The 21,495-nt window shown below is 34.6% G+C and overlaps 2 protein-coding genes across 2 annotated transcripts; both read left to right on the top strand.

Annotated features, from left to right (window-relative positions):
* The first annotated feature begins 498 nt into the window (after positions 1-498).
* On the top strand, positions 499-2,378 carry LOC142170783 (uncharacterized). Its single transcript, XM_075233424.1, has 2 exons — positions 499-753; positions 1,611-2,378. Exons 1-2 carry the CDS (start codon positions 604-606, stop codon positions 2,250-2,252), a joined length of 792 nt encoding a protein of 263 aa, XP_075089525.1. The 5' UTR covers positions 499-603; the 3' UTR covers positions 2,253-2,378.
* A 15,529-nt stretch (positions 2,379-17,907) lies between these two features.
* On the top strand, positions 17,908-19,697 carry LOC142170782 (uncharacterized). The gene is made up of 2 exons (XM_075233423.1): positions 17,908-18,073; positions 18,930-19,697. The coding sequence occupies exons 1-2, from the start codon at positions 17,924-17,926 to the stop codon at positions 19,569-19,571; spliced, it is 792 nt and encodes a 263-aa protein (XP_075089524.1). The 5' UTR covers positions 17,908-17,923; the 3' UTR covers positions 19,572-19,697.
* Positions 19,698-21,495: the final 1,798 nt, after the last annotated feature.

Below are 21,495 nucleotides of genomic sequence, written 5' to 3'. Positions count from 1 at the left end.
CGAGTGTGTTTCATCTCCCAAGAAAAATGTGATAATAGCATTTTAAGCAGATATTTATTCCACTTTAAAATAATTTAGGAGAATAATAGTATCCCCATAAAGAAAATATGTGTTGTTGCAACTTCGGTCGCAAGATATGGGATATTTATGCCTTTTCCTAATCTTGTAAAGGATACATTCAGGGGCGGATTTAGGGGGCGCAAGGGTGTTCACCCGAACACCCTTCGCCGAAAAATTACATTGTATATATAATGCAAAATATATTTTTTATCTCTATATATTAAGTTTTGAACACCCTTAACACAATCCAAAAGTGTAGTTTAGTGGTCAAGGTGTTCAAAATCTACATAAGGTCATGGGTTCAATTATTAATAGCTATAAAAAAAAAAAATTTGGACCCCACTAGCGATAAAAATTCCATCCAACAAACTTAATCTCCACATGTTCACGTCAAACCTATAGTACTTCACCAATCAAATGCAAAAAGTAACACGGAACACCAAGTGTTTTTTTTCCCTACAAGTGCTTTATATCTATAAAGGGAGCAACGGTTTCAGATCTTCATTATATCAGATAGTAAAAAAAGAGGAGCCTAAAAAAAGAATGGCAGAGTTGTTTATTAAGCAGGCACAACAATACTCAAAGGGCCGGCCAAGTTATCCTGATGAATTGTTCAATTTTATAGCTTCAAAAACCCCTTGTCATGACCTTGTTTGGGATGTTGGCACTGGCAGTGGCCAGGCTGCTCAATCTGTAAGTCTCTCTAATTCCTTTTATGTCTTCATCCCCACATCCACCCTCCTGTAAATCTGCTAAAATTCCTCGCAGTCGGAATTTCTTTAAGGGTATTTGAGATTTAATATATATGTATATAGAAAGTAATACCATATGACCTATATAATACTATAATATAATAACAACAACAAACCCAATATAGTCCCACAACAGAGATGTAAGAAGGATAGATAATATGCAGACTTTACCCCTACGGTGAATTTAGAGAGATTGTTTCAACTAGGCTCCGAGCACGAGTAGCCTATATAATAGTATAATCAGAATATACTTTTTGGGCGAAGGTTGTTCAACTAGCCACCCTTCCATGGTTGTAGCTCTGCCTGTAATTCATAGTCCCATTGAAAAAAGTAGAGACCTAAAATGGTTTTTCTCTTTTTCCAAATAGGCTAAAGGGTGTACAACTGACCACTTGCAGCACTGCTCCTGTCTATGTAGAGAATTGACTACAAAAAGTAGAATTGACTGAACTGATAATTAGTTGCATAACAAAGAGTAGAGACCTCTGTTTCTTAGAGAACGGCACAATGGCTTTGTTTATCTTTTTCCAAACAGGCCGTATGGGAAAACAAGAAATCTAGCATTTTTAACTTTTCACTGAAACAAGATTGTTAGAGTTCTTTATTATGAGTACCTAATCTTTAGCAGCCATTTTACATTTCTAGACAGTTACAGGCACATAATACTACAATAAGAAGCATATATTTCCCCTGTTAAATTATGATATCCTAAAGAAAGAGTTCAAAAATAAGCATCCTTTAGTGTTCCAGCATAACTACTTGTTGTCCTAAATGCTCTTAAATTATTGTTTCTTTCAGTTAGCTAAGCTCTACAAGAATGTAATAGCCACAGACACAAGTCCAAAGCAGCTTGAATTTGCAGTAAAGGTCCCTAATGTTCAATATATATGTACCTCTCCCAAGATGTCAATGGCCGAAATCGAAACCAAAATAGGAACAGAGTCAAGTGTAGATTTAGTAACAATTGCTCAAGCAATGCATTGGTTTGATCTTCCAACTTTTTATCAACAAGTGAAATGGTTACTCAAGAAACCAAATGGAGTAATAGCAGCCTGGTGTTACACTGTGCCAGAAGTAAACAATTCAGTGGATCCAATTTTTGAGAAATTTTACACAGTTGATGCTGGACCATATTGGGAATCTCCGAGAAAATTAGTGGATGAAAAGTATAAAACTATTGACTTCCCATTTGAGCCTGTAAGTGGTTGTGATCACAATGGACCATTTGAGTTCAAGATTGAGAAAGTGATGGACTTGAATTCTTATTTCACATACTTGAAGTCATGGTCAGCTTATCAAACTGCAAAAGAAAAGGGTGTTGAGCTCTTGACTGATGATGTTGTTGAAAAATTCACAAGTGTTTGGAATGAAGATGGAGAGAGTCAGAAAACTGTGTCTTTCCCAATTTACTTGAGGATTGGCAAAGTTGGAAATTTGTAATAAAAGTGAAATCAGTATTATTAGTTTCTCAATTTGTTGATTAGGGAATTTAGAATCTGCAGTTGATCATCATTTGTACTTTCTGCTGGTTGTTTTCTAATAAAGTGTTTTAGTGCAATTAAAAAATCTACATGTATTTCTCAGCTAACGTATAAGAATTGATGTTACAGGATGGAGTTATCTTAGCTCAGGAGATGGATGATATTGTTTCATCAAGATTGCTACTCCTACAAACTGTTCTATATTATCTTAGCTCAAGAGATGGATGATAAAGTTACGGTCGGCGAGCGGTGGTCAGTTGGACATCCTTTACTAGAAAATTATACTTTGTCTTTAAGATCTATCACGACCCAAAACTCAACCTGTCGTAATGGCGCCTATCATGGTACTAGACAAGCTGACCGCTCAGACATTACCAACACTTTCAAATTTAAAGTATACTAGAACAGGTTTAAATAAGTAAAAATATCATAAAACTTTATAGAATGTCATAACTCAATACAAAAGTTTTTTCCAAAACCAGCATGTCACTGAGTACATGAGCATCTATACAATACTAAGTCTGATACATTGTCTAAGAAAACAGAAACAGAATAATAAACTGAGGGATGGGGGGAAGGAGAGTCAAGGTCTGCGAACGTCAGGATAGCTACCTCGATAATCTCTGAATGATTGAACTCTGTGAATCAGCAACTACCGTGACCGGAAACACCTGGATCTGCATTAGCTGGCCGGTTCTGTTTTGCTTGGGAAGATATATCAACTCTTGTCATGTTGCCAAATCTTGAAGAGCTCGAACTTAAAAGAAATGCAGTGAATGATCCAATATGGAGATTAAGTGATGAAGACAAGTTCAAAAACCTAAAGTTATTGTTACTTAGTGAGCTAGATTTTGGGCATTGGGAAGCTAGCAGCGAAAGCTTCATAAATCTAAAACGCCTTGTTCTGAGGAATTGCATCAACCTGAAAGAAATTCCAACAGATTTTGGGGAAATTTGTACTTTGGAGTCAATTGAGTTATATAATTGTAGCACTATTGCTGAGGGATGTGCAAGAAATATTGAGCAAGAACAAGAGGACATGGGAAATAATTTCCTTAAGGTCTATATCCATAACAATCGTCGCATGAAGTTTTACATCTCTCTTAAAAATTCTTCAATTCTTCACATAATTAATTACCTCATCTTTGAAATTAAAATGATCACTGTGAGCACGTGATTTTTGCTTCACGAAAACTACTCCCAAAGAAATCGAAAAATAAAACGAATTGCCTTTGGGTACAATTTTGAGAACTTTGCGTGACATTTTGGATAATTATTTTTGTTTGTGAATGTTTAGTTTGTTTTAATTAATTAAAAATACAAAAATATATGTTGCATGCACATTTAAGATTTAATTTTGCACTTAGGAATTAATTGAACCATGTTTTGTTTTAAAGAGAAAGAAAATCACAAAATAATGTATTTTTTGCATTTTTAGCATTTCATGTCCAAGTTATGTGATTTTATTTGATTGTGTGTGTTAATTGTTAGTAAAAGTTAGTTAGTACTTTTATAAATTAATCTAGTCCTATAAGTTAATTTAGGATTTTTGAAATTTTTAGTTTTATTAGTTTAAGAAAAGAAAGGCAAAATAAAAGAGTGTTAAGTCATATTTGGGCCAAATCAATTTAAAGTCCAAACAATTTTTCTTCCCCTTTGAAATTAAAACTCGGATACCCAGCCCATACCCCATCCCCGACCCGGTCTGCCCCATAGCCCAAACAACCACCCCCTCTCTTTATTTCATTTCCAAACCCCTAACAAAAAACCCTAAACCACTTGCCCCCTCTTCTTGTCCTTCTCCAACGACCCCTCCAGCTCCCACGTCCATGGCTGCCCTCCTTCTTCTTCTTCTCCGAACGACCCCTCCTTCTCCCTCGACATCCATGGCTGCCCTTCTTTTTCTTCGAACCAACGAACACCGGCGACTCCATCAACTCGTCGACAGCCCGCCTCACGTCCACCAGCTTCGTCCAAACGACCACCTCCTCTCACACCATCTCCATCTTCGCTGCTTGTGGCGCAACACACAGCCTCCCCTCACTCTCATTTCATCTTGCGAAAATGGTTCTTTCAAATGATTACGATTTGTTGAACCCGCCAGCAGATGTTGAAAAGAGGAAGCATAAGCTCAAAACGTCTTGTTCAGTCTCCTAACTCTTTCTTCATGGATGTTAAGTGCCAAGGCTGCTTTAACATAACAACTGTGTTCAGCCATTCTCAGACGGTGGCTGTTTGCGGAAACTGCCAGACAGTTTTGTGCCAGCCTACTGGTGGTCGTGCTAGACTTACCGAGGGATGTTCTTTCAGGAGAAAATGAGGTTAGAGAGATAACATTCGATTTATATTGAAATGAATCTTCATATGGGAACTTTGATGCAGTACTCTATTTTCATTTTCACTATCTAGTCTTGATTAAGAACAAGTGTTTTTGAGTCTACTATGACTTGATTATGGTATGGTTCTAATTTGAGTTATCCCTTTTAGAATTGGAATGTTACTGCAATATTATTTCTATGCGGTGGTTCCCTGAAAGTACTTTTCTATTCTTTTTGTTAAATTATGTTGTAGTGATTGATATTTCCTTGAACTTGCATTTTTTTTAGAACTTGAATGTATCTGTTAGCCTATGTGGTCATTGTATGTCTCCCTGTCGTGCGAGTTCTACTTGCTTTGGTATAGTTTGATTTGTTGTTTGTTACTGAACTGCTGTTTTGAGTTCAATTGATGATTGTGTTTAGTGATTTAGATATACTTGTTTGTTCTATTAAGTTTGTTCTGATATGAATCTGGCCTTGTTGAATTGTCCTAATATTGTTGATTGAGAGTTAGTCTCGTATGATTTGATTAGTCAATTGTTAGAATTTCTCATTCAAGATTGGTTATAGCTGCTACAGTTTGGTTAATTGATTAGCAAGATTGGATATAGCTGATGGGGTAGAATGGTAATTTCAATAGTTTCAGGGGTATTTTGGGATTTAAAGTTTTAAAAATGATTAATTTGAGTGCTCTGTCCACTAAGCACTAATAACATTAAAATAAGGCATTGTTTAATACATAGTGGGGGACAAAACATTTGCTAGTGGGGAACAAGAGATTTGCTAGTGGGGAACAAGGCATGCAAGTGTGAGGAACAAAACATAATGGTATGAAAAACTTAAAAAGGATTGATTAAAATATGTTGCCCATACCTGTTTTTGGGTTATAAATAGGGTCATTTCAAGACAGAAAAGGGGGCTGGGTTTTTGGAAGGAAAAGAGGAGTTCTCTTTCAGTCTTTTTTTCAGAGAGTTTAGGCTGGATTTTGAACATTTAAAAGTTCAGTAATTTGAGAGTAAAAAACAGGTTGGTTTTTAATCCTAAAAGGTTCAGTGTTTGGAGAGCTAAGAAACTGAAATGTGAGTCTTTTCTTTTACTGCTGATTATCAGAACTAGTATTGTTGCTGCTTCATTGGTGTTGTTGTTTGGTATTTCTGGGGTTTCAATTGGTTCTTCCTGAGTTTGCTATTGGTTATTGGCTACTGTTTTCATTGGGTGTTGCTGGAACTCTGTTGGTTCCTTCCTTTTTAATCTGTCAGTAGGTTGTTCTGTCACTGCGTTGCTGTGTTATTACTGTTGCTGACTGCTCCTTCATCTTCTTGTATTTTCATTATCCAGGTACACGTTCTAAAGCTCTCAAATTTAATGGAAAGGAAGTAAAGAGTTGTTGGAATGGATTTCTGAATTTCCCCTATTTCTTTGTGTTTAATTTGATGTATAAGCAGTAGTTCACTTGATATTTCATAGTATGTATTGGAACGACTTTGGAATGCATAAACTGGACTGATTAAATCTATTTCTACAAACATGGAATATCAATTGTAATTAATCTTAGTTGGTGATTACTAGTTAGGAAATATACTGTATTTAGTTCTTTTTTTCAGCAGTCGTGAAATAGTTTCAAATAGTTTATGTCACAAAACAGGTTCAAATAGTTTATGGAAATCGGCATGTTGGTTTAACAGGTCTAATTCTGAAATTGCGAGTTCACTTGAGTAAATAACATCATTTTAAATAGCAATGTAAATAATGTTAGTAACTAATGTTAGTTCTCAAATGTTAGTGATTAATGTTAGCTTGATGTCAGTTTTTAAGCATTGATGCATTTTTCAGCAAATCGTAAAAAGAGCTCAAAATGGCTTTGTATTCCACATAGTTAATTCCAATAGTCCAATTCATATAATAAAGCTAAAGTTGAACTGGATCGAAATGGTGGCTGGTTTGTTAATATTTACAACTGCAGGCGGTGGATCTTAAATTAGGTAGCGGGTTCAAACTAGAAGGTGTTTCCTTTCGTTCGGACCCGGACTTGAACTTGAAGCCCGAACTTTTAATGCTAATTGATTAGGATTTTTCTTTATTCTTAGAGACCAATAAATAGAAAATCATAGTCACTTTAGGATATCCTTGAATAAAAATGAGATGAGCCTCGCCGAATAAAAAATACAAAATTGCGGGGCCCTCAATAAATATTTGTTTTAAAATACTTAGACTTAGGGACGGGCCGTTTAGCGAAGTTCACGGCCTTCCCCAAAAGATAAAAAACGCGCAAGTCACTTTCGGCGCGCTTTAAATAATTTACTCTCTTAAACTCGGGTGCACATTTATGTAACCCAAATCCAAATCTCAACGAAGTCAAAATGTGTCGCTAATCACGGGTACATTGATTGTGACGTGGTTCGAGATGCATTTCCACGACGTTGCAAATTCCTTTTAAAAATAATGAATGAGACGAGCCTCGACAAACAAAAATACACAAGCTGCGGGGCCCTCTATACGTGTTGGTAAAATTACTTAGATTTCGGGATGGGCCGTTTAGCAAAATTTCACGGCCCTACCCAAAATAATGATACGCTAGTCGCTTTAGGCGTGTATTTAATAATGTTATCCTCTTAAACTCAGGTGTACATTTATGTGACCCAAATCCAAATCTCAACAGAGTTGAAATATGTCAATAATCGCGGGTGCATTGATGTGACGTGGTTCGAGATGTATTTTCACGATATTGCAATTTTCGGTAAAAAAAAAAATAATAAAAGCGGTACACAGTTAAAAATTTGCAAATAGGTTCAACATGTATTAAAATCAGATAAATAAGCCGAATATGACAGTTGAGCGACCGTGCTAGAACCACAGAACTCGAAAATGCCTAACACCTCCTCCCGGGTTAACAGAATTCCTAACTTGGATTTCTGGTTTGCGGACTGTAATACAGAGTCAATCTTTTCCTCGATTCGGAATTCAACCGGTGACTTGGGACACCATAAATCTCCGAAGTGACGACTCTGAATTAAATAATAAATCCCGTTTCGATTGTCTCTTAATTGAAAAAACTCCCTTTTACGCTCCTTTGCGGGGTGTAGGTGAAAAAGGAGGTGTGACAATCACTTCTACTTTTTATCTTGCATATATACAGGGAATTGAAGCTTATTTTGAGGGACCATCTAACGCTATCTTCCAAATGCAGAACCTTTTCATTTTGATTTGGAAGAGTAAATTCTTTCTTTTATGTTCTTATCAGTTGTTAAATTTATATTTTTGGGAATAAACATGTTTAAATGTTTCACTCATTTGTGGTTTAGTATTTTGTAAAGAATATAACTATTGGTGTACTATAATACTCCCTCTCTTCACTTTTGACTTTGCACTTGCTTTAACAAAAAATAAATGAAGTTGATTTTTTACTATTTTTGTCCATAATAGTGATAGTATTTCCAAAAGTCTTGAAAAATGACTTGGGGATTTAGTAGTTAATGATAAGGGTAAAACAAGAAGAAAAAAAAGATTCTCTTTCTCTTGATTTTAGTATAGGTGACAAATAACAGTGAAAATATACTTTTTGTATAATGAACAGTTAAAAGTGAATCGAGAGTATATAGTTTGAAGGCAAAATACATAAAATATCACCTGAACTTGTCCCCAAATTCCTGTAACACACCTGTTGAACACGCAAATATTTTTACACACAAAACCTTTCAAAAGTGTATCGATTACACACCACTTCCGTGCTTGACCAGTTTCACGAAATGTGTGTGCATCACGCACCAATATGCTCGTGACATGTGTCATTAACTTTAAAAAATAAAAACACACTTAAAATTACATATATACCCCCTTCTTCATCTTCCCTACCATGATTTCCACTATCATTGTTCGCGAGAAAGATTTCCAGCAAGACCCAAAAAAAAGAAATTTTAAAACCTTTGTAATTACTATTCCTTTGTGGATCGAGTCCTAAATGGGAAGAAATTATCAAATAGCATCTTAATTGGATTTTCAACACTCTTGACACAAATTGGAAGAGATTACCATGTAACATGAACTAATCAATCAAAATCGAGTTACTAGTTCAGTTCAACAATCCAAAATTAACAAGATCCAGTTGAATTTTCAAGCTTTTTCAATAGCTCAACAATGGTGATTTCTGAATTTTTCACCCAGCCTTCGCAAAACCTGTGATAAACTTTTAAATCTAGCACAAATAAATAATTTTCAAAAAACCCAGTTGAATATGGCTGCTGCGTTACTTCGACAATGGAAGACGAGAGGGGCGAGGGGTTTAGTTGCAGGACCGGCTCTGGTGAGTTGTGTGTATGTGGTTGAGGATGTTTTTGGGTAAGGGACCCATATCCTTTTTGTATATATTTCATGGCTAAATTGATGCAGTTAGGTGGAAATTGGTGTAAAATGGAAACAGTAAAAAGAGAAAAAGATGAATTTTTTCCGTAAAGCTTTGATTTTATTTTCTTGCATTCAAGCGCCTATGTTATGTGAAGAACACGCGGGGTGCCACGTAGTTAAAATAGTGTGTAATAGACACACTTCTAAAAGGTTTAGTGTATAAAATTATTTTCATGTTGAATATGTGTGTACGAGGGATTTAACTACAAGATCAGGTGACATTCTATGTATTTTGCCATAGTTTGAAATGAATTATGTTAAACTATGTATTGTTTGGGCCTCTTTGGGGTATAAGAATTGAAGGTTTCACACTTGAATAAAGAGTTAAATTGATAGTCGTCCACACCTTTTTTAATCATCAGCTGTGGGGCATCGGCAACAGAACTATTTTTCCCCTATACGTCCATTCAATCCAAAATAAGTGTCACTTTATATAAGAAATCAATAAGGGCTTAATTAATCCCCCCCCCCCCTAAAACTAGCCTTGCTCTAATAAATTATCTAGAAAGTCTAAGAACATATGAACGGTAGTTTAGTCAGATAATTTTGATGATTAATGCTATTAAATAGTTTTTTAATGGATATGTCAAAACCTTAAACTAAACCTATGGGATATTTTCTTGTGACAATATAATTTTCGTTGATTATTCTTAGGTTTCGAAGTTATAAGGTCTAGAAACTAATATGCTATAATTTGAAAATGAGCTCGTCTTGGAGGTAAGAGAAAGTAAAATATTCTTTCTCCACCATTAACAAATACTTCACGCATGACGTACACAAATTATTTCTTCAACCCACAGCCAAGAAACCTTTTTTTTTTTTTTTTTTTTTTGGAAATAGGGATAGATTCATTCATAAAAGGTTAAGGGAGCATTACATCGCTGTTAATAATAGCAGGGATAATACTAAGGTTCTCAAGTACTGCTAATATATTACATATAGAGCTTGATACTAGTCTAGTAGTTAAAACTTCATTTTTGTCATTTCGGATTGCCTTCTTTGCTCGTCCGGAGGTGAGTACAAAATAGTATTTGTAGAGCTTAGGTGATGCTTGAAACCCCATTTATACAACAAATGTACCACCTTGTTGCCTTCGCGGAAACTATGCATTTATTCTACTTTTATTCTGCTTACCTTGTTCCCAAGACATTGACTCATTTGTCTTCTTTGTTAAATGTTCACCGTAGGAATTGAAAACTTTTTGGCAGAGAGTGATTTCCCCTTTAATTGGCTTTATAGGAGTGGTTTCAGGCTAGTCAATAACAACAACAACAATAACAAGCCCAACTTAATCCCATACGTGGGTGAGGTATGGGAAGGATAATGTGTATGCAGCCTTATTCCTATCCTATAAAAATAAAGAAACGTTTCCGATAAACCCTAAAAAATAGTACTAATACTATTTCCAACCACACACCTTTTTTTGGAGTCCTATTACCCCTTCAACAGTTTCAAAGTGGACTTGTTTCCACCTTAAATAGGAGAAATTAAAAAATATCCAGATTTACAAGTGGTCATTCAAAACTAGCCACAGTTTCAAAAGTAATCGAAATTTAGCCATTTTACATGTAAAGATAAATTTGAAAGAAAACACTGTTCAAAATCCGAAAAATACTCCAGTATAATATATTGGAACTCATATACTGGAGTTCCAGTATAATATACTGGTCCAGCATAATATACTGGAGATTGGAGCACCGATGCTCCAATATCAAGTATATTATACTGGAACTTTCCGCGTGTTGGAGTTCCAGCATAGTATGCTGGAAATTCATATACAAGTGCACCGATCTCCAGTATCTTATGCTGGAACTTTCCGTGTTGCAGCAAATTAGTGGCTATTTTTCAATGACTTTGCAAACGCTGGCTATTTTTGAATGACCAGTCCGAAAATTGGCTAGTTCGTGCTATTTTTACCCTTAAATGTTGACGTGGTAATGTGTGCATTTCACTTGTTTTGAGAGAATGAGAAGCCAAAATTATTTATTAGTATTTTCTTTTCTTTTCTTTTTCCAAATTTTTGTCTTTTATTTCTTTTTTTCTCCCCTCGGATAACAAAGCCACTGTTGAAAGGCGTGTTGAGCTCCATTTACAGCATCATTCCTTTGAAAAAATATTTTTTAACTTTAGATAGGTACTTTTTCCTCAATTTTAATGAGTTTATTCTTATCTTTGTATTAGAAAAAAATAAATTTAAATTTAATTATGTACAAGTGTCATATTTTTATTGGATATTATACTTAATTATTTATGACAAAAACTTAAACTAAATTTTTTTATCGAAAATATACAGTCTTTTTCTTAAAAATTCGGCAGCAACGACAACAAAAATATTTTCATAACCAAAATCAAAATCGGAAAATTAAAATTTTGGTCTTCATTGTTATCATAGTGTTGCTACTAGGGCTATGTATAATTTGGGAAATACCGAATTACCGTACCAAAACCGAAAGTTTTAGTATTTGGTATTCGATATTTGGTATTTGGTTTAAGTTTTTTTTAAAAAAATGGTATTAGGAAAGATATTTAGTATCTATAAAAATAATACCGAAATAACAATACCGTACCGAAATATATAATAAGTTACACAATACACATTATTGATTATAACATAATACTTTTCTTTGGTATGCATGTTTAGGGTGTTTCTTCTCGTGTATTGAATTGCATCTGTTGGATTAGTCCTTGTTGTATTCTCTAACTTCAGCAATTAGTTTTAAGCAAGTAACAAGACATTTTTAATGAATATAAGTATTCCTTTATATACATTTTTTTTTCTCTATACGTTGATACTTGCTTGTTTTGGATAAAAAATTTGTCAATGGTCATATGAGCGTAGAACGTTTTTATTTTTATATTTGTGAGTACTTTAATTAAGAAAATTACAGTCTATGACTTTATGCACTAGCTAATATTGAAAACAAACAAACCGAAGTTACTATACTGAATAAACCAAAATTGAAAGGAGAAAAACAGAAACATACCGAATATAATTAGGTACGGTACTAGTAATAGCATATTAAGAAACCGAATACTAAAAATACCGGACCGAAATATCTAAATACCGTACTGTACGGACCGACGAACACCCCTAATTTCTACTAATCATGAAAGAATAAATAATAAATCAAAATATGAAACATAATGAGAGGGGAAAAAAGGAATAACAAAATGTACACATGGCATGCGATTGTAATTCACCTCCCAACAAAACATGGTTATTGTTATAATAAAAATCAAAATACGGTGGATGTCTACTCTTCCTCCATGATCTTTCTCTCAAATGTTTAATGACATATTCAATGACATATTTTCTATGTTCAATGACATATTCCATGACATATTTTCTTCACTTTTCATGCCTATATAAAGGCCTTGTAATAGATAGGAAAATACACCAAAGTGAAAGAAGAAAACACTTCTCCATTCTCTCTATCTCTTCTTGTTTACATTTTACTGCATTGCTTTTATTTTATAACACGTTATCAGCACGAAGCTCTAATTTTATTCTTAACTCCCGCTAAGTTGAGCCATATTTTATTAAGTTTTCACTATGTCAAATTTATCAAAACTTGAATTTGTGGCACTTGACATCACCGGGAGGAACTATTTATCATGGGTTCTTGATGCTGAAATTCACCTTGATGCTAAAGGTCTTGGAAATACTATTATACAAGGAAATTAAGTATCAAATCAGGATAAAGCGAAGGCCATGATTTTCCTTCGTCATCATCTACATGAAGGGTTAAAAACTGAATATTTAACCGTAAAAGATCCACTTGAATTATGGATTAATTTAAAGGATCAATATGACCACCTAAAACTTATGGTATTACCGAAAGCTCGGTATGAGTGGATACATTTAAGGTTGCAAGACTTTAAAACCGTAAGTAAGTATAATTTTGCTATCTTTAAAGTAAGTTCTCTATTAAAATTATGTGGAGACACTATCACAGATGAGGACTTATTGGAAAAAATATTTTCTACTTTTCACGCTTCAAATGTGGTGCTACAACAACAATACCGTGAAAAATGTTTTAAGAAATATTCTGAGTTAATCACATGCCTACTTGTGGCTGAGCAGAATAATACTCTATTAATAAAAAATCATGAAGCCCGTCCCACTGGGTCAGCTCCATTTCCGGAAGTGAATGTTGTAGCAACCTATGATAAGTTTGAAAGAAAACAAAATAATTACCGTGGTCGTGGACATGGTCGTAAACGTGGACGTGGCAGGGGGCGAAACAATTATCGTCATTATAGTGGAAATAAATTGGAGAACAATAAGGATTCTCAAATTAATCATTCAAAAGTTAAAGCTAGTATGTGTCACCGATGTGGTATGAGAGGTCATTGGGCACGCATTTGTCGTACGCTAGAATATTTTGTCGAACTTTATCAAGCCTCCCTCAAGAAAAAAGAAAATAATGTGGAGGCACACTTGACCTTTCAAAATAATAATGATGAAGCAGGTCCCTCAAATAAATATGATTCTAAGGCACATCTTGCATATAAAGATGATGATTTTGAAGGCCTAACAAATATTACTCATTTAGAAGTTAGGGACTTCTTTGAGGATATTGACTGAAGAACTAATCATCTTACTGGTGAATGAAGCTATAAAAGTTGTTATGTTTATGTTTGCAACTAGTTTATTTTTCTTGAGTGTATTTTCCTAATGCATCATGTGTTGCTAGTTTCTACATTTCTAATGTATTTCTTAATTTTTTTTTCTTGCTTGTCTTTCATATTTCTTATGATGTATTATTTTTTTTTTTTATGAAGAATATGAAAATTCCCCAGTCTTCAGTTGGACTCAAGATTAATAAAGATGATATATGTCTTCTGGATAGTGCTACAACACACACTATTTTAAAAGATAAGAGATATTTCTCTTATTTGGTAATGAAAGAAGCGAATATTAATACAATATCCGGTAGTACAAGATTAATTGAAGGTTCTGGAAGAGCCAGTTTATTACTACCAGGAGGAACAAATTTGGCTATTGATGAAACACTATATTGTAGTAAATCTCAAAGAAACTTATTAAGTTTCAAAGATATTCGCCAAAATGACTATCATATTGAGACTACAAATGATGAAAAGATTGAATATCTTTATATTACTACAATAATGTCCGGTAAGAAATATGTGCTTGAAATGTTACCTGCTCTTTCATCCGGCTTTTACTACACAAGTATTAGCAGGATTGAAACACATGCCGTAGTAAACGAGAAGTTTACTAATCAAGATAATTTTATTATCTGTCATGACCGGTTGGGCCATCCTGGCTCTAATATGATGCATAAAATAATTGAGAATTCACATGGACATGCAATGAAGAATCAGAAGATTCTTCAATTTAAGGAATTCTCTTGTGCTGCGTGTTCTCAAGGAAAATTAATTATTAGACCATCAACTATTAAAGTTAGGATGGAATCCCCTGCATTTCTGGAACGTATACAGGGTGATATATGTTGGCCCATTCACCCTCCATGTGGACCATTCAAATATTATATGGTTTTGGTAGATGCATCTACAAGATGGTCACATGTGTGCTTACTATCAACTCGCAATATGGCATTTGCGAGATTGTTAGCTCAAATAATAAAGCGAAGAGCACAATTTCCAGATTATGCAATTAAGACAATTCGTCTTGATAATGCCGGTGAGTTTACATCCCAAGCCTTTAATGATTATTGTATTTCAACTGGGATAACAATTGAGCATCCGGTTGCTCATATTCATACACAAAATGGTCTAGCAGAATCATTGATCAAATGCCTCCAATTAATTGCTAGACCAATGCTTATGAGAACAAAACTTCCCATTTCAGTATGGGGTCATGCTATTTTGCACGCAGCAGCACTTGTGCAGATAAGGCCCACAAGTTATCATAAAGTCTCCCCATTGCAATTGGCTTTTGGTCAGGAGCCAAATATTTCCCATCTTAGGATCTTTGGTTGTGCGATATATGTTCCAATTGCTCCACCACAATGCACAAAGATGGATCCCCAAAGAAGGTTGGGGATATATGTTGGATATGAATCTCCTTCTATTATAAAATATCTAGAGCCGATGACTGGAGATTTATTTACGGCAAGATTTTCTGATTGCCATTTTAATGAATCAATATATCCAACATTAGGGGGAGAAAATAAGCAGTTGAAAAAAAAGATAGATTGGAACGCATTATCGCTGTCTCATTTAGATCCTCGAACAAATCAATGTGAACAAGAGGTTCAAAAGATTATTCATTTACAAAATATTGCAAATCAATTGCCAGATGCATTCACTAACCTACCAAGGGTGACTAAGTCATATATTCCAGCTGCTAATGCTCCAATTCGAGTTGATATCCCGACAGAACAATTAATTAAAACAAATGAGTCTAAGCCATGCTTGAAACGTGGTAGACCAATCGGTTCTAAAGATAAAAATCCTCGAAAAAGAAAAGGAGCAAGTGATCAAACTGAACATAACACAGAGGTAGTGTCTCAAGAAGAGCCCCAAGACGTAACAAATGATAAGACCTTAGGGGAGGTCCAGGTACCTAAAAATAATGAAAATGAAGAGATATCAATAAGTTACGTCTCAACCGAAAAAAGATGGAACCAAAATAATATTGTTATCGATAACATTTTTGCTTATAATGTTGTTGTTGAAATAATGCAACAAGATGAGGATCTTGAACCAAAATCTATCAATGAATGTAGACAGAGAAATGATTGGCCAAAATGGAAAGATGTTATCCAGACAGAGTTAACTTCACTTGGAAAACGTGAAGTCTTCGGACCCATAGTTCGAACACCTGAAGGCATAAAGCCAGTAGGGTATAAATGGGTTTTTGTGCGAAAACGAAATGATAAAAATGAAGTCGTTAGATATAAAACACGACTTGTGGCACAAGGGTTTTTCCAAAGGCCTGGAATTGATTGTATGGAGACATATTCTCCTGTAGTGGATGCTATCACCTTCATGTATCTCATAAATATGGCAGTACAAGAAAAACTTGATATGCATCTAATGGATGTTGTTACAGCCTATTTGTATGGATCATTAGACAACAAATTTTTTATGAAAGTACCTGAGGGATTTAAAGTACCAGAAGCATATAAAATTTTTCGAGAAACTTGTTCAATAAAGCTTCAGAAATCTTTATACGGATTGAAACAATCAGGACGTATGTGGTACAATCGCCTGAGTGAATACCTATTGAAAGAAGGGTACAAGAATGATCCAATTTGTCCCTGTGTCTTTATAAAAAGGTCTGGATATGAATTTGTTATAATCGCCGTGTATGTTGATGATTTAAATATCATTGGAACTCCTGGGGAGCTTCCAAAAACAGTAGTCTGTTTGAAGAAAGAATTTGAAATGAAAGATCTTGGAAAGACAAAATTTTGTCTTGGTCTACAAATTGAGTATATGAAAGATGGAATATTTGTCCATCAATCGATATACACCGAAAAGATTTTAAAGCGATTCTATATGGATAAAGCACATCCATTGAGTACCCCGATGGTTGTGAGATCACTTGATATAAAGAAAGATCCATTCTAACCTCATGAAAATGATGAAGAGCTTCTTGGTGCCGAAATGTCATATCTTAGTGCAATTGGGGCATTAATGTATCTTGCCAATAATTTCCGACCAGATATAGCTTTCTCAGTAAGCTTATTGGCAAGATTTAGTACTTCGCCAACACAAAGACACTGGAATGATATTAAACATATATTCAGATACCTCCAAGGGACCATTGATATGGGTTTATTTTACTCAAATGAATCCAAACCATCATTGATTGGTTATGCAGATGCAGGATATTTGTCTGATCCACACAAAGGTCGATCTCAGACAGACTATTTATTTACAAGTGGAGGTACAGCCATATCATGGCGTTCGACAAAACAAACTATGGTTGCTACTTCTTCAAATCATGCAGAGATAATAGCCATTCACGAAGCAAGTCGAGAATGTGTTTGGTTAAGATCTATAACTCAACACATTCAGCAAACATGTGGTCTTTCTTCGAAAGAGAATATTCCAACAATATTGTATGAAGACAATACTGCATGCATAGCTCAATTGAAAGGAGGATATATCAAAGGAGATAGAACAAAACGCATTTCACCGAAATTCTTTTTCACTCATGATCTTCAGAAGAATGGTGAAATAGATGTACAACAAGTTCGTTCAAGTAATAATTTGGCTGATCTGTTCACTAAGGCATTACCAACCTCAATATTTGACAAGCTAATATATAAGATTGGAATGCGTCGTCTTCGAGACATTAAGTGATTTCTCATCAGGGGGAGTTAATACGCGTTGTACTCTTTTTCCTTTACAAGGTTTTGTCCCATTGGGTTTTCCCTGCAAGGTTTTTAACGAGGCAACCAAAAGGCGTATTTCTAAGTATGTGTACTTTTTTTCCTAATAAAGTTTTAACGAGACACATTATTTATGGACATCCAAGGGGGAGTGTTATGATAAAAATCAAAATATGGTGGATGTCTACTCTTCCTCCATGATCTTTCTCTCAAATGGTTAATGACATATTCAATTACATATTTTCTATGTTCAATGGCATATTCCATGACATATTTTCTTCACTTTTCATGCTTATATAAAGGCCTTGTAATAGATAGGAAAATAAACCAAAGTGAAAGAAGAAAACACTTCTCCATTCTCTCTAACTCTTCCTGTTTACATTTTACTGCATTGCTTTTATTTTATAATAGTTATGACATTTTAAAGAAATATTTATTCCACTTAAAAATAGTTTAGATGGGTAATAAAACTCCATAAAGAAAATGTGTGTTGTTGGAACTTCCATGATAGGCCAGCAATACTTATGCCTTTCCCTAATACTTATATCAGAGAGAGACAAAAAAGAAGAGACTAAAAAAGAATGGCAAAATTGTTTATTAAGCAGGCACAACAGTACTCAAAGGGCAGGCCAAGTTACCCGGAAGAATTGTTCAATTTCATAGCTTCAAAAACCCCTTGTCATGACCTTGTTTGGGATGTTGGCACTGGTAGTGGCCAGGCTGCTCAATCTGTAAGTCTCTCTAATTCCTTTCATGTCTTCATCCCCACACCCACCCTCGTGTAAATCTGCTAAAATTCCTTGCAGTCGGAATTTCGTTAAAGATATTTTAGATTTAATATATATGTACATAGAAAGTAATAGCATATGACCTATATAATACTATAATATAATAACAACAACAAACCCAATATAATCCCACAGCTAAAATCTGGTGAGGATAGATAATATGCGGACCTTACCTCTACACTGTATTTAAGAAGGTTGTTTCTAATAGACAGCCACGAGAAGCCTATATAATAGTATAATCTGAATATAATTTTTGGGCGAAGGTTATTCAACTAGACACCCTTCCATGGTTGTCGCCCTGCCGCTGTAATATATAGTCGCATAGAAAAAGGTAGAGACCTCTTTTTCTTAGAGAATGACACAATGGTTTTTCTCTTTTTCTAAATAGGCTAAGGGTGCCACCCTTCCATGGTTGTAGCTCCGCTCCTGTCTATTTAGAGAATTGACTAAACTGATAATTAGTTGCATAACAAAGAGTAGAGACCTCTGTTTCTTAGAGAATGGCACAATGTCTTTGTTTATCTTTTTCCAAATAGGCCTTGTGGGAAAACAAGAAATCTAGCATTTTTAACTTTTCACTGAAACAAGATTGTTAGAGTTCTTTATTATGAGTACCTAATCTTTAGCAGCCATTTTACATTTCTAGACAGTTACAGGCACATAATACTACAATAAGAAGCATATATTTCCCCTGTTAAATTATGATATCCTAAAGAAAGAGTTCAAAAATAAGCATCCTTTAGTGTTCCAGCATAACTACTTGTTGTCCTAAATGCTCTTAAATTATTGTTTCTTTCAGTTAGCTAAGCTCTACAAGAATGTAATAGCCACAGACACAAGTCCAAAGCAGCTTGAATTTGCAGTAAAGGTCCCTAGTGTTCAATATATATGTACCTCTCCCAAGATGTCAATGGCCGAAATCGAAACCAAAATAGGAACAGAGTCAAGTGTAGATTTAGTAACAATTGCTCAAGCAATGCATTGGTTTGATCTTCCAACTTTTTATCAACAAGTGAAATGGTTACTCAAGAAACCAAATGGAGTAATAGCAGCCTGGTGTTACACTGTGCCAGAAGTAAACAATTCAGTGGATCCAATTTTTGAGAAATTTTACACAGTTGATGCTGGACCATATTGGGAATCTCCGAGAAAATTAGTGGATGAAAAGTATAAAACTATTGACTTCCCATTTGAGCCTGTAAGTGGTTGTGATCACAATGGACCATTTGAGTTCAAGATTGAGAAAGTGATGGACTTGAATTCTTATTTCACATACTTGAAGTCATGGTCAGCTTATCAAACTGCAAAAGAAAAGGGTGTTGAGCTCTTGACTGATGATGTTGTTGAAAAATTCACAAGTGTTTGGAATGAAGATGGAGAGAGTCAGAAAACTGTGTCTTTCCCAATTTACTTGAGGATTGGCAAAGTTGGAAATTTGTAATAAAAGTGAAATCAGTATTATTAGTTTCTCAATTTGTTGATTAGGGAATTTAGAATCTGCAGTTGATCATCATTTGTACTTTCTGCTGGTTGTTTTCTAATAAAGTGTTTTAGTGCAATTAAAAAATCTACATGTATTTCTCAGCTAACGTATAAGAATTGATGTTACAGGATGGAGTTATCTTAGCTCAGGAGATGGATGATATTGTTTCATCAAGATTGCTACTCCTACAAACTGTTCTATATTATCTTAGCTCAAGAGACGGATGATAAAGTTACGGCCGGCGAGCGGTGGTCAGTTGGACATCCTTTACCAGAAAATTATACTTTGTCTTTAGGATCTATCACGACCCAAAACTCAACCTGTCGTAATGGCGCCTATCATGGTACTAGGCAAGCTGGCCGCTCACACATTACCAACACTTTCAAATTTAAAGTATACTAGAACAGGTTTAAATAAGTAAAAATATCATAAAACTGGATAGAATGTCATAACTCAATACAAAAGTTTTTTCCAAAACCAGCATGTCACTAAGTACATGAGCATCTATACAATACTAAGTCTGATACATTGTCTAAGAAAACAAAAACAAAATATTAAACTGTGGGATGGGGGGAAGGAGAGTCAAGGTCTGCGAACGCCAGGATAGCTACCTCGATAATCTCTGAATGATTGAACTCTGTGAATCAGCAACTACCGTGACCGGAAACACCTGGATCTGCATTAGCTGGCCGGTTCTGTTTTGCTTGAGAAGATATATCAACTCTTGTCATGTTGCCAAATCTTGAAGAGCTCGAACTTAAAAGAAATGCAGTGAATGATCCAATATAGAGATTAAGTGATGAAGACAAGTTCGAAAACCTAAAGTTATTATTACTTAGTGAGCTAGATTTTGGGCATTGGGAAGCTAGCAGCGAAAGCTTCATAAATCTAAAACGCCTTGTTCTGAGGAATTGCATCAACCTGAAAGAAATTCCATCAGATTTTGGGGAAATTTGTACTTTGGAGTCAATTGAGTTATATAATTGTAGCACTATTGCTGAGGGATGTGCAAGAAATATTGAGCAAGAACAAGAGGACATGGGAAATAATTTCCTTAAGGTCTACATCGATAACAATCGTCCCATGAAGTTTTACATCTCTCTTAAAAATTCTTCAGTTCTTCACATAATTAATTACCTCATCTTTGAAATTAAAATGATCACTTCTACTTTTTATCTTGCATATATGCAGGGAATTGAAGCTTATTTTGAGGGACCATCTAACGCTATCTTCCAAATGTAGAACCTTTTCATTTAGATTTGGAAGAGTAAATTCTTTCTTTTATGTTCTTATCAGTTGTTAAATTTATATTTTTGGGAATAAACATGTTTAAATGTTTCACTCATTTGTGGTTTAGTATTTTGTAAAGAATATAACTATTGGTGTACTATAATACTCCCTCTCTTCACTTTTGACTTTGCACTTGCTTTAACAAAAAATAAATGAAGTTGATATTTTACTATTTTTGTCCATAATAGTGATAGTATTTCCAAAAGTCTTGAAAAATGACTTGGGGATTTAGTAGTTAATGATAAGGGTAAAACAAGAAGAAAAAAAAGATTCTCTTTCTCTTGATTTTAGTATAGGTGACAAATAAAAGTGAAAATATACTTTTTGTATAATGGACAGTTAAAAGTGAATAGAGAGTATATAGTTTGAAGGCAAAATACATAAAATATCACCTGAACTTGTCCCCAAATTCCTGTAACACACCTGTTGAACACAAAAATATTTTTACACACCAAACCTTTCAAAAGTGTATCGATTACACACCACTTTCGTGCTTGACCAGTTTCACAAAATGTGTGTGCATCACACACCAATATGCTCGTGACATGTGTCATTAACTTTAAAAAAATAAAAACACACTTAAAATTACATA

Source organism: Nicotiana tabacum, chromosome 16 (genome assembly GCF_000715075.1).
Source record: "Nicotiana tabacum cultivar K326 chromosome 16, ASM71507v2, whole genome shotgun sequence".
Classification (NCBI taxonomy): domain Eukaryota; kingdom Viridiplantae; phylum Streptophyta; class Magnoliopsida; order Solanales; family Solanaceae; genus Nicotiana; species Nicotiana tabacum.
This window is presented reverse-complemented; position numbering and strand designations above follow the sequence as displayed.

What these genes read in the sequence shown, in the direction of transcription:
- LOC142170783 (XM_075233424.1), top strand. Translation starts at nt 604, where the DNA reads ATGGCAGAGTTGTTTATTAAGCAGGCACAACAATACTCAAAGGGCCGG. An exon ending in GTGGCCAGGCTGCTCAATCT is followed by an intron (nt 754 to 1,610) that starts GTAAGTCTCTCT and finishes TGTTTCTTTCAG; the next exon opens with TTAGCTAAGCTCTACAAGAA.
- LOC142170782 (XM_075233423.1), top strand. Translation starts at nt 17,924, where the DNA reads ATGGCAAAATTGTTTATTAAGCAGGCACAACAGTACTCAAAGGGCAGG. An exon ending in GTGGCCAGGCTGCTCAATCT is followed by an intron (nt 18,074 to 18,929) that starts GTAAGTCTCTCT and finishes TGTTTCTTTCAG; the next exon opens with TTAGCTAAGCTCTACAAGAA.